The sequence below is a fragment of the Trachemys scripta genome, chromosome 8 (genome assembly GCF_013100865.1).
Source record: "Trachemys scripta elegans isolate TJP31775 chromosome 8, CAS_Tse_1.0, whole genome shotgun sequence".
Taxonomy (NCBI): Eukaryota; Metazoa; Chordata; order Testudines; family Emydidae; genus Trachemys; species Trachemys scripta.
In genome coordinates this window covers 4342107-4356074 of record NC_048305.1, presented here as the reverse complement: position 1 = coordinate 4356074, position 13968 = coordinate 4342107, and the positions used below count along the sequence as shown (strand labels likewise).

Here is a 13968-nt window from a genome sequence, read left to right as displayed (position 1 = left end):
GGAGTCACAAGTTGGTGGTAAGCTATCCTCTGTTTCTAGCAGCTATTTATTTTGTTGGGTAATACGTTTCATTTAGACCAAGAATTGTGGACACAGTCTCCTTCTATGGCTACTTTTTGGAAACCTAATCTCTGCAGAAGTTTAGTTAATGAAAATTGTAATGTGTATTATAGTCATCTGTTACCAAGATCCTTGGAACATAAGTTTGTGACATGACATTAGGGACACTAACAACTAACGCATAGCTCATATGTCATTCTCAGGTAAAACCCTGTAGAATAATTAGACCAATTTTGATGATTGTTGTGGATTACAGAAACAATCATTTGGGATCAAACTGTTTCATTGTGCTATGCCTGCCAGCCTTAAAGGGCGATAGAATTGTGTCAAATTTCTGCAAGCCCAATAACTTTGCAATCATGCTAGGAAACTTGATTTCCAGTCTCTTGCTTCCCAGGCTGGCAGGGCAAGGAGGACTGTATAGGTAACCTGGTGGGGTCCCTCCAGAAGAGGGAATTCCTTGTGTCACTCAACAGTGAACCAAGTAGCCAATATGAGGAGTGGCGTTGACTGGTTCCGAAGGGAGCCCTGTCCAATCCTCCTGGGTTGCAAGGAGTGGGAAAGGGTTGTAAAGCAAGGACAACTGGTAGATGCTCTGACAGAGGCGCAGAGGCAGTAGGAGTGGGTGGTGAGAGAAATATTAATGGTATCTTGTTTTTCTTAATGTTCGGCTGGAATGCTGTATCTTGAATATGTTTGTAATACGGAGTCTGGTTTTTCCTTAAGGTCTCCTGTAATGGCTGGAGGACTGTTTGCAGTCGATAGAAAGTGGTTCTGGGAGCTGGGAGGGTATGATGCAGGTCTGGAGATATGGGGAGGAGAACAGTATGAAATATCCTTTAAGGTGAGCTATGTTCTCTGAAAATTACTTTTGCTTTGAAAAGATCTTGAAAACTACGAAGCTCTCTGGGGCATGGAGCACAAGTTATCTCTTGTGTATATATAACAAGACATTTGAAAGGTATGGGTGGCTGTAAGTAGGTAAGAGGGATAGCACTGTCATGAATTAAACGGGCTAAGACACAGAAAACAAAGCATTAGTGATAGTCAATTTGCAATGTGACAAAATATTACCTGTGTGGTGCCACAGGATCCATTTTAGGACCAGTATTCAATATAAGCGAGGCTTGTAGTTCCGCCTATAATAAGGTTGCTTGACATTTCTCATTACAAGGTCCTGTTTTCAGTTGCTTATAACTTTTTCAAACTTTAACTATTTGTGCTGGAATTTTCCATGCCAGGGTATCTTCCTTAGGATGATGCTTTCTGGAAAATTCCAGCCAAAATAGTTCAGTTGCGTTCAAGAACTAGGTTAGGGGAAAATACATTTTGCCCATGTTGTTTAAAACAGGGGTCTGACAACATTTTCTTTGAAAAGCTCTAGTGTCCCCATGCTTTGGAACAGGACTTGAGGGATGTACTTTTTGGGTGGATTTTCACAAGGAGAGCAAATTTGGCCAAGTTAGAAGCCTTTGAAAAATCACACATCTCAGACTTCTTTGATTTTTTTAGCCGCTAAAATTTCCAAAGATTCCATCCTCACTGAGCATGCTCCATTCCCTCGCAGGTTCTAGGGCTGACCACACTGTGTATGTACCATCTCCACAGAACAGATGAGTGCTCCCTCCAGGCCAGGGCCACAGGAGCGAAGCTGGGCTTCTCCTGCAATGGTTGCTACCAGCCGCTGCAGGCCAAAATGGGGCCGTGCACTGGAGCTGAGAGCAAGGAGTCTGTCTCCTGTGCACTCAGTGGTATCCCCTGCTGGAGAAAAAAGCCATCTGTGTTGAATGCAGAGGAGACAAAAACTGAGCTAGGGGAGGGAGTAGGGTGACCAGACAGCAAGTGTGAAAAATCGGGACGGGGGTGAGGGGTAATAGGTGCCTATATAAGACAAAGCCCCAAATATCGGGACTGTCCCTATAAAATCGGGACATCCTTAGGAGGGAGGAAAGGAAGTAGATTGGGACTGAAGGAGATCAGGGGGAGGGAAAGGACTGGGAGCTGGTGAGAGAAATGCAGGAGGAATGTGAGAACACTGAGATTGGACGAGGAGAAGTGTGGAGACTGGGACTGGCTGGACAAGGAGACTGGAACTTGGAACCAGCGGGCGGTTGAAAGGAAGGGGAACCTTTCAACTTTATCAGTAAAGGAAGCAGTTAGTCCTACAGACCGCCTCGTTTACTATCTAACCTGATTCATCTCTAGAGTGGGCCTGTCATGTGCATTGAATGAGGCAGAGGTCCTGTGGAAAAAGTAGTATGTGATCATGTAATTAGACTAACATAATGAATAAACACAAGGGGGCTGAACTGAGATTGCACAAGCAACTTTAATTCTGGCATTTCCTAACTGCTGGGTGCTTGACTTTGCAACCAGTGTGTGTGTGTGTGTGTGTGTGTAAAATATTGGATTGGAAAATACTGAACAGGAGTTTGGTAGGATTCCTAAGAGGGTTAGGTGTGTGTGTATATATATGGACAGTAAGTTGTATTGCAATTTTTTTTACCTCTAAATAAATTTAAACTGTCATGCTTCAGGGCACAAACTGAGATCTGATGTGTATTAGGAAGACGTTTCTCCTTGCTATGAGGTTTCTTGCATTTCCTCTGAAGTGTCCAACTGCTGCCAAAGGCCAGATATTGGTCTAGATGGAGAACTGGTCTAATCCAGGATGGCAGTGCATATGTTTTTGAGGCTCTGACAATGCTCATTTCATATGAATGAGGCTATTTTTTATCCCAGTTGTGACTGTTAAACACTTAGACATTTGAGGATGACATAAGGAAACACTCTATTGGCCATGATTTAATGCTGTTGAGATACCTATATCTTTTATAATCTTCCATTCTTCTGAAGCCATGGAAGTGTGTGAAAATTCTCACCTTCCACATTGATATGTTTTCTCCTTACTGACATCTGCAGAACTCTGGCTTCATTTTGTTTTCTCAATGTAGAACTCATTAAAAATGTTGGATCTGTAGACTCTGATGAATGAAGTCTTCTTTTCACAGAACAGGCACAGTATGGGCAGTGGCTATGCAGACATCTCCACACTTACCAGTTGGTGGTTTCAGTCCTGAATTAGAGAAGCCAGAGTTGAGAATGGTTTAGTCTCTAACCAACCAGTCCTGACTGCTAAGAGCTAGACTAAGACCGCTCTCATTTCTCATAAGCCCCAAACGTTAGGAAAACTAAGTGGCTGATGGTGATGACTCACCTGGCTTGGGGAAGGTTCTGCTAACCACTGCTGATTGCCTGAGTCCAAGACACAGGTCTCTGTGGTGCATGAATTTGTTGAGCAAAAGTGGTGTCATTGCGACCAATGAGACTCCTGTTATCTGTGGTGCCATGAAATGATGCATCCTGAGATCTCTTCAGTGAAACTGGAAGTGGCAGTGGAGTTCATAAACAGAGGGAATGAATTTTTAAAAGTTAGTTAAAATGTATTTCTATACAGAATGCCCCTTTACGCCCTAGAGGGAATTCAACCCCATATCTGCGTTTAACTCAGTTGTGGTTTAATTTGCAATTTTCCTTTAACAGATTGCATTAGCATTTTGATTTTTATAGTCCTAGGTGTGACTGAAAGAAACTACCTGGCGTCAGTATGGGTCCACCAGATTGTAGCAATGACCATGAAACAATGCACAGTTCAGCTGAGACAGCCAGAGTCCCTACTCCAGTTCATATCTTCTTTGTTTCTTTCACCAAGTAGCTTCACCAATCTGCACGACTTTATGCTGTTTAAAGACCTGTCAAACTCTGTTCATCTGGCAGTTATCTTGCATCTGAAGAAGTGAGGTTCTTACCCACAAAAGCTTATGCTCCCAATACTTCCGTTAGTCTTAAAGGTGCCACAGGACCCTCTGTTGCTTTTTACAGATTCAGACTAACATGGCTACCCCTCTGATACTTCACACCATAAATGGTATTGTCCTCCCATTGTTTATTTACAAAAGGTTAAGTAATAAAACCATATTGGAGGTCTCTTGTCTTCTCTACTAGAGAAGGGGGGGAAAATCTCCCCTTGGAGATTCCATTACAGTTGGATCCATTTATCCCTTTCAGTGTTGTGTAATGAAATTGTGTAATATTGTAATTCTCTGCAGGAGAGGGCATAGGCAGTATTCATCTTCTTTCTCTTGGTCCCCTTTTGAAAATGCTGGTTTCCAAGAGCGATGACAGTGGCTATGCAGTCCCTTTGTGTGTCTCATGCCGCAGCAGACAGTCACACTGCTTGATCTACAGGAAACAAGACTACTTCATTCATCTGTTTGCTTATTCTCTCTGAAACGCAGTGTGTTTTATTTCAGTCCAGAGGGTAATTTATGAAGGGCTAAATTTACTCTAATTAATCTCAGCAAAGACCTCTTTTTCTTTCTTTGTGACAGAAAATGAAGTTTTAACTGAAAGAGGCTCACTGTATTTCAGAAATTAAGATAAATTGATACATTCATCTGTGGCTCATTGATTTAATAATTGTGCCGGAATTACAAGAATAGAAGGTTTGTTCATAATAAGAAGACATGCAGATAGAATTTTGAAGCTATGAAATTTCTTGGCAAAAGGGACATTGTCAAATAATTAAGACCCTGATTTTAAAGCTAAGGTACCTACCTTCGGTTTATTTGTTATTAGGCTCGGCAGAATACACTTTTTATTTTTATAATTTCAACAGATTTGTTTATTTGTTGTGCTAGATAGCAGAGCAGGCCCATGGACCCAGTGATGTAGAATGCGGGAAAAGAGAGTGGACACTGGCCTTTTTCGTGCTTGTGTTTGGTGAAAAACGCAACTGGTGGCTGGATTTTTGTTCTTAAGTAGTGAAAAAAACACAAATCCTAAATAGCAGGAAGTAGTTGCCCCTTATTCCAGTCAGATCCCTGGTTGCAGTCGAAACATCACACACTGACTTCCTAGCTGGCCTCCTTTTCCTGTTATTTCCTCCATCCCTTAAAACAAACAGGAATTGCCACACACAGGCCAAAGAGCCATCTGTCTATCCCAATAGTCAGCCTCCTGTAGGAACCAAGAGGAAAGTGTTTAAATAAATAAATAAATAAATAAAAAATCTCCCTTCCTGTTTTCTGTTCTTCATTTTTTCTCCTCCACCCACCACCAATGAGAGGAATGTGTATCCTTGCACCAACTTGCATAATACAGTAACCCCACTGTGTCAGCCATTCCCATGCAAGGGAACCTAGATACTACAATGATGAGGGCTCTAGAAATACCTCTTCTGATTCCCTTTTGTTAGTAAGGCTATGTCTACACTACCACTTTTGTCTGTATAATTTATGTCGCCATCAGGAATGTGAGAAAACCACACACCCAAGCGTCATAAGTTCCATGAACAGAAGCGCCGACGTGAACAGCGCTGTCGGTGGGAGAGCTCTCTCTCAGCTGCATAGAGCAGCTATCCAAGCGATCGAACAGCTGCAACGGTACAGCTATGCCCCTGTAACCTCGCTAGTATAGATATGGCCCTACTCTAATGCCCATGCTGTCCTGTCTCCTTACCTCAGTCAGATAGTGCCTCTTGCGTTTATTCTGGTGATCACAAATTGCTGTGCTTCTTTAAGCCCTCCTCCAGAAGCATCAAACGTGAACACTTTCCCAATGTCCACAGCACGACACAGGTTGCATGTTTTACAATAAGTCCAAATACTCCGCAGTTGCCAGCTGCATGATAAGTGTCTGTGCTTCCCTCCTGCCACCCCGCCTCCTACGTTAGCAGCACGTTTCTGATTAACGTTTCACCGTTGGCCCCGCTGCAGGTGCTCAGCATAGGGCACAGCTGCAAAGGGGTTGCATCTGACAATGTGGCTAGTGTCATTGCTCAAATTAGCACTCATTGTGAGCCTTCGCTGCTTATTCTGAGCGTGTATTCAGGCAACTCTCCAGCAGCTCACATGTTTGCCCACAGTGAAACAGACCAGGCATTCTACTGCTTTCTCTTAAGTCAGCGCAGAATACTTAATTCTGGAGGGGCTCGGCTTTGGATAAAGGGCCGCCTCTTTCCCTTCTCCCACTCCTTTGAAAGGCAGAGTTGATCTCCGTTTATCACCTAGCATTGCGGTCTCTATTCATCCCTGGCTACCAAATGAAGCCCGGATCAGGAGGCAAACTAGTTTCCTACCAAACACCAGCAGGAAGGTGGAAAACACCCCAAAAGGAGATACTGGACACGGCTGTTGTCGCTCTGTCAAATACTCCAGACGGGGGGAAGGGGCCCCACCGATAATGACTGCTGCAGGAGGGGACTGCTTTGTGCAGTCACAGACAATTCCAAATTTCTTTGTTATCTTAATCCCCTTTAGAGAACTAAGTTGCAGCTTTGGTGGTGACGGATGCTCACAGTAAGTGGGACTGAGATCTACCCATTTGCTCTTTCCTATTGCTTCCTTTGCTCTTACCTTCTTCCTCCTGTACAGAGAACTCCCTGATCTATCCAGTGCTCCCTTTCCCTCCCACCTGCCTCAGAGACAGCAACCCACTCTCCTCTCCACCCACTTGTCCCTTACTTTCCTATTCCCCTTGTAGATAGTAGAAGGTTGGCTTTCTTTCCAAGATCTGGCTGATTCCTTTGCTGCTTCCCAGTTCTCGTGGGGCAGCATGTGGTCATTCCGGCATATTCTCTGGAAATTGTAGACTTTGTACATCCAGATAGTTTGGAATTATACTCTAACAGTGCTGTTTTTTCCTAAAGACTTGTATGACATTGCTACTTGGAGCAGCAGACCACGAATGTACTAGCATCACGTGAGGATAGTGGAGAAGGGGTGAAATATTACTTTGTTTCTCTATCACATTCCATCAGAAGTTCTAAATTGCAGATAGTGAATGAAGCATTACAGTCTGCCAGAGAAGACTGGGATAATATTACCTGTTGTAGAGTTAATCTGCCTAGGTGAGAAATTCTGGCCCCATTGAAGTCAGTTGCAAAACTCCTATTGACTTCATTGGGGCCAGGATTTGACCCCAGTTCTCCTGATTCCAAACCACCTTCCCTCAAGATCCAGGATTGCAGGAGTTGTGAATATTTATTTCCATTACTCCGGAAAGAGATGTGATTAGATCACCAGATGAGTTACTAGCTCCCCTGACTGCCTTTATATGTAGTCCTCAAGGAGCTTTAGTGATGGCTACTAGACCCTTGAAGCTCATCTCATCAAAATGAAACTTTGATATCTACTGTCATGGTAGCCAGGGAAGATAGGAAGTTCCACATTATATCAACTCCACTCAGAATAAACACAGAACCATCCCAGCTCTGTTTTTAATATGGAAAAAGGCAACAGATCATGACAAACGTTCTTGTGAAGGCACACGGTCCTGCCTTACAGAAAAGGAAAGTTGACTCAGCACTTTATTTTAAAATGGTGTATTATTACTGTTGTATTATGTCTCATACAGATTAACTGTAGGCCTTACTTAAAACCACCTGACATGGGTAATTGATTTCACCCATTCTCTCAGCTGGCACACCGCTATTTTGAATTTGTTTGTCCTGCAGTTATTACTTGACAAATCCTTGATTACCGTATATATGTTTTTCCTTCAATGCTAACTTTCTAATTCTTTCTGTTAGCCATGTTTTGCTGATGCCTGTCACACTCCTCCCTCCCTCCCCCTTTCCTCCAGTTTTATAGATAAGAGCTGGTAATTGTCTTCATGCAGGCTGTAATGAATTCTGTCATCACACAAAGAAGCTTGCTAATAAAACACATCAACGCAGCAATGAAAATGAATGGGAAGCATGCTTTAAAATTAGATTTGTACTTCTTGAGTGCCACATTGTCACTTACAGAATGAGGAAATATTTAAAAGGCACCAAAAGCTGAGCTGAATATATTTGAAAGCTCCTTGTGGTACGTCAGTAGGACTCACCAAGCTTGTAGCTTCATTCCCAGAGTGCTGCAATTGCACAGAAGTCAGTAGGCAGCCAAATATTTTAAATCATGGTCAGAAAAGTGGATGTAGAAATTACTATCTGTGTGTTCCATGTTCTTTCAGCAATTTACTTGGCTTAATAGTCTGTCTCCTCTTGGGATCTTTTGTAATGATGTCTTCTACTGTGATTGTAATCGTCTCTGATGCCAGGTGACGTCTTCCATCAATGATACTGATACTTCACATCCTTGTGAAGTGCTTTGAGATCTACTGGTCAAAAGTGCTGTATAAGAGCTAGGAATGACTACGGAGGTTCACTCTAAGCCTATTTCTCTGGTCTGTGTAGGTTCTCACACCCTGTTCACCCCCCTAGTATCCGTGCTATCCAAAAATTGTAAATCTGTGGCCTACCTTAGCTCATCTAGCAAGGGTGTTCCAGGGCAGCTGATCTTATTCCTACTGACTGCACGCTGCCTGAGTCTGTGGTCCCAGAGAGGAAGAGTGTCTTTGGATAGCTTGGTCCCAGTGCACTGAGTCTTGAAGATTAAGACCAGGACTTGGTAGCTCATGGGCAGATAGTGCCTGGATCCAAGCCCCAAAGTGATGTGCTCCTGTCAGTCTGCATGTTATACGGTGGCAGCTGTATGCTGAACCAATGGAGGTTCCTTAGATTCTGTGGATTCACCCAGACGTATGATGTGTTATAACAATTTAATGTGGCAGGCATGTGCATGATCACTACGGCCAGACCTGTGTCTGACAAGATGGGATGCAGTCTTCTGTCCATTACTGTTGTTGTGGGTGACCTGTTTTAGGAGTCCAAGGATGACTGTGTCTTGGAGGCAGGAGAAGAAGGGGCTCTAGGGCACGTGTGCTTTGCTCTCTCGCTCTTTTTTCCTTTTCCCTTTCATATCTCCCACACGTGGTGAAGGTGAGGCAGGAGGAGCTGTGCAGTGGAAAGGAGATGAGTGAATGTAGGGCATGGAATGATGAGGCAGGAGAAGGGAACGGGTGTAGTCGTTTAAAAAAAGAAGTGGGTAAACGAATCTAAATTAAATTCCATATTCCCTAATGAGAAGTGGGTAAACTCATTTACTTGAGTTTACCCTTGACTACGCTGCTGGGGGTGGGAGAGACTGCTTATACGTTTTAAACTTGGGTTCAGGCAGTCCTTTTATCGGCACACAATGCTAATGCCCTGGGATGAGGAAGAGCACAGCTGGTGTAGCCCTCCCACAGGAGTAGTGCCTTAGGTAGAAGCAAGGTACCGTTATTTCTCAGCCTTAGTGTGGGACCTTCAGCCTTATTGATCACTAAAGCTCTGCAGGCTTTCCCTGGCTCAGAAGACTCTGCAGTCCTCCTACACAGACTATCTGCACTAGGAACTCCTAAACTCCAGGTTTCTCTCGCTGCTCCTGCAGCCATCCGTGCTTCCCAACCAAGTTCCATACATTGAATCCTGCTTTCTGTCCCAAAAGCCTTGCAGAGCTGCTGAACCCCATAGCAGAGCTGCATTTTGTGGGCTTAAAATATCACTGTATAATACTGAATTCTTGGTCCCTAGGTCAATAGAAATTCTGATTATGTCCAAGTAGTGAAATCCTATTCCAGCCACTGCTGCACCCTGCTACTAATGTAACTTGTATTGCACAGGCGTTAGAGTAAGGAAACCACTCTAATAGTACCAGTAGAAAGGACAACTGAAAGCACTCCAAAAGTTAAATGGAGTACCGACTTTATTCATCTACAGTAACTGTCCTGTCCTCTCACGATACAACAGTAATTAAAAAAATACTAAAGGAACAAAAATCCATAGACCAGAGTTTCAGTCAAAATTCCTTTTTGTATTCTTTACAACAACAAACATTTGATTAAAATATTCTGGGTTAGTGGAATTCTGGTCTCAGGAAACTGATAATATAAAGAGATGAAACTTCATTAAGCTGTACACAAGAAATGACAATGATTATTAAATGGCATGGGGCCAGTAGATAGAGATGAAACTCCAAAGGACTTTAGTGTTATAACTAGTAATTATGCAGCAGCCTTGGCCAAATCTTTCATTCCCTTTCTAAATATTTAATATTGTATCCGTAGAATGTTAATGAATTGCCTTCTCTGCATGAAGCTGTGGACTAAACTCATTGTACAGTGAATTGCAGGAGTCCAAATTAACCATGATGAAGACATGGACCAATAATGCTGCCTTAGTTTGCAGGCCCGGGGTCACCATCTTGTAATATATATTGATGGGTTGGATCACAGAAACCCCCTTGGGAACTGCCAACTGATGTGCCAAGACTACTTCTGCCCCTGCTTTCCCTGCCAACTCAGGACTCCAGCACCCTGTCTTGCTGAGCCAGACATGCCCGTCTGCACCACCACAGACCCAGGGTCTGAGCCATGTGCCCCAAAGCTGCAGACTTAGCAACTTATAGAATCATAGAATATCAGAGTTGGAAGGGACCTCAAGAGGTCATCTAGTCCAACCCCCTGCTCAAAGCAGGACCAATTCCCAGCTAAATCATCCCAGCCAGGGCTTTGTCAAGCCGGGCCTTAAAAACCTCCAAGGAAGGAGACTCCACCACCTCCCTAGGTAACGCATTCCAGTGTTTCACCACCCTCCTAGTGAAATAGTTTTTCCTGATATCCAACCTGGACCTCCCCCACTGCAACTTGAGACCATTGCTCCTTGTTCTGTCATCTGCCACCATTGAGAACAGCCGAGCTCCATCCTCTTTGGAACCCCCCTTCAGGTAGTTGAAGGCTGCTATCAAATCCCCCCTCATTCTTCTCTTCTGGAGACTAAACAGTCCCAGTTCTCTCAGCCTCTCCTCATAAGTCATGTGCTCCAGACCCCTAATCATTTTTGTTGCCCTCCGCTGGACTCTTTCCAATTTTTCCACATCCTTCTTGTAGTGTGGAGCCCAAAACTGGACACAGTATTCCAGATGAGGCCTCACCAATGTCGAATAAAGGGGAACGATCACGTTCCTCGATCTGCTGGCAATGCCCCTACTTATACAGCCCAAAATGCCGTTAGCCTTCTTGGCAACAAGAGCACACTGTTGACTCATATCCAGCTTCTCGTCCACTGTGACCCCTAGGTCCTTTTCAGCAGAACTGCTACCTAGCCATTCGGTCCCTAGTCTGTAGCAGTGCATGGGATTCTTCCGTCCTAAGTGCAGGACTCTGCACTTGTCCTTGTTGAACCTCATCAGGTTTTTTTCTGCCCAATCCTCTAATTTGTCTAGGTCCCTCTGTATCCGATCCCTACCCTCTAGTGTATCTACCACGCCTCCTAGTTTAGTGTCATCTGCAAACTTGAAGTGTTCCTGTCTTTACCACTCAGATGCCCAACTCCCAATGGGGTCCAAACCCCAAATAAATCCATTTTACCCTGTATAAAGCTTATACTGGGTAAACTCATAAGTTGTTTGCCCTCTATAACACTGATAGAGATGCACAGCTATTTGCCCCCTCCCCCCCGTATTAATACATACTCTGGGTTAATTAATAAGTAAAAAGTGATTTTATTAAGTACAGAAAGTAGGATTTAAGTGGTTCCAAGTAATAGCAGACAGAACAAAGTGAATTACCAAGTGAAATAAAATAAAACACGCAAGTCTGTCTAAGAAAACTGAATACAAATAAAACCTCACCAGTTCCAGTAAGCTTCCTTTTACAGATTAGTCCCCTGCTAGTCTGGGTCCAGCAATCATTCATACCCCCTGTAGTTAAAGTTTCTTTCGGGTATCCTTGGGGGTGGAGAGGCTATCTCTTTAGCCAGCTGAAGACAAAATGGAGGGGTCTCTTTCAGGCTTAAATAGACTTTCTCTTGTGGGTGGAGACCCCCTCCTCTCTCCTATGCAAAGTCCAGCTCCAAGATGGAGTTTTGGAGTCACATGGGCAAGTCACATGTCAATGCATGAGTGAGTTTCTTACCAGCCAAGCCACATTCCTGGGAAAGCTCCGATATGGATTGGCGTCTTCGAGTTCATTGTTGGCTTACGTGGTTCTTGATTGGGCAGTTAATTTGCACATTCCTTTCTCAAGAAGCTGACCAAATGCTTCACTAAGGTTATCATGCAAGTATACAGCCAATATTCCTAACTTCAAGTTCAAAAACGATACATGCATACAAATAGGAGGAATGTATTCAGTAGAACATAACCATTACAGAGCTATGTTACATGGCATATGTAGCATAAAACATATTCCAGTTATATCATATATACATTCAGAAGCATATTCCCATGAAGCCTTATGGGATACACCGTCACATACATATATCTCACATATAGAGCTTTTGGGTACTAAGGTGGGATTTGGGTATCAAATCAAGGGCAAGACCATGTCTAGTGTGTCCTACTAAATGAAAGCAAGAGAAAATAGAAGCAGCTGTTTGAAGATCAGTAGGAACCAGGAATATACCTAATGGAGCCTCCGTCAGGGAGTTCAATGTTTGTCTGCCCCTCCTTTGCTAAGACAAGCACTTTATATTAAAAAAAAAAAAAAAAAGCCAACTGAGTCGGAAGCCAGTCCTCTAATAAAAGTGCAATATCTTATTTTTAACTTTTATAGATTAGATGTTCTCTGATTGGCTGAAGCACCTAAACCTACTGGAATGCATTTACTCACTGGTACAGAAAGCAGCATTCACTCTCTTGCATTCACTTAGGCAAAAAGATTACATCCGCATTAATCTAGGTATAAAAGAAAGATGTTAAAGGATGTTGGCACAGAATCAATGTCTCTGCATGGAAAATAAACTTCTTGGCCTCACCTTGACACTAATCAAGCATCAGGTCATTATTCTGCAACTAATGCTCTGTTCCATTGACTTTCTCTTACTTTTTTTTTTTTTTAATGTAATTGTTTTCACCAGACAGGGACTTCCACTAATTGGAGGGCTGCAGAAGCTAGGAGTGTGTGTCTGCATTAAAAGCATAGCATTGATCTCCTAGACCTAGACTTTGCTCTGATACCCAGCGACAGTACAAAAGCATGGGAGCCAGTATTTTCTGGTTTGAAGCTTAGACAGGCTTGTGAATAATTCCATCAAGGGTGTTTGTGTAGCACATGATCTGACCTATAGTGTTCTCCCCCCAAGTTACTTTTGCCTGACGCAGAGCACAGGATTTGGCATGGGGATCCAATTTTTAATCCCTATGTGCAATAATACACCATTCCACCTTAATTTGGGAAATAATCTGTCAGAGCTGTGCTGTTCAGAAAGAGTCCTTAGCTTCTTCCCACCTGATGGCCAAGGATCTAAAGCATCTCTACAGCCAATATGCTAATCCTTTGGCTAAACTGAAAGATGCCCCCCTGTGAGCAGCCAGCAATCAGGTTTGAATCAGTCTGTAAAGTACAAAGCTTCTGTAAATTTTCCTATATTGAAAGTGTTTTGCTTTTCAACTGAAGTGAATTCCAATTGTCTCTGTCCCTCTCTGCCATCCTACAGGTGTGGATGTGTGGGGGTCGCATGGAGGACATCCCTTGCTCCCGAGTGGGTCATATCTACAGGAAATACGTTCCTTACAAGGTTCCAACAGGAGTCAGTCTGGCGAGGGTAAGTGTTTTTCTAAATAACCTTCCTTTGCAACTTCAGAGGCCCAGGGACAGGCATGTTGAGTACTCCACAAGCCTCAGCTCTCCCTAGCTTGTATCATGCTTAGAGACGGAAAAAGACGTACTGGTTTAGCAAATTTGTCCCTCTGTTAGGGCAAGGTACATTCATTCTCCCCCGCCCCCTCCAAGGGTAACCAGAAGCTACTCTGGATCTTGACCAGAATTCTCAGGGCATTTGGAGTTATGGGGCTGTGTGCTTGGCTGGCTGTCGGCAATACAGTCCCAGTAAAAGGTACAGTATGCTTTTATCATTGTGTAAAATTTCAATGTCATGATAGCTTAGGAGACATTCTGGGCAGTGTGGTACAGGATGGTGATTCAATGATAGAAAGACCTTTCAGCCTCATAGCATGTCATAGGTGTTCTCGCTCCATAATATGG

General features: G+C 43.4%; 1 protein-coding gene across 1 annotated transcript in view; it reads left to right on the top strand.

Annotated features, from left to right (window-relative positions):
• Window positions 1-13968, top strand: part of GALNT10 (polypeptide N-acetylgalactosaminyltransferase 10) — a 125007-nt gene that overhangs the window by 95104 nt on the left and 15935 nt on the right. The window contains exons 7-8 of the mRNA XM_034778555.1: window positions 787-904; window positions 13421-13528. Coding sequence (XP_034634446.1) covers window positions 787-904; window positions 13421-13528 — 226 coding nt within the window. The remainder of the gene's footprint in view (window positions 1-786; window positions 905-13420; window positions 13529-13968) is intronic.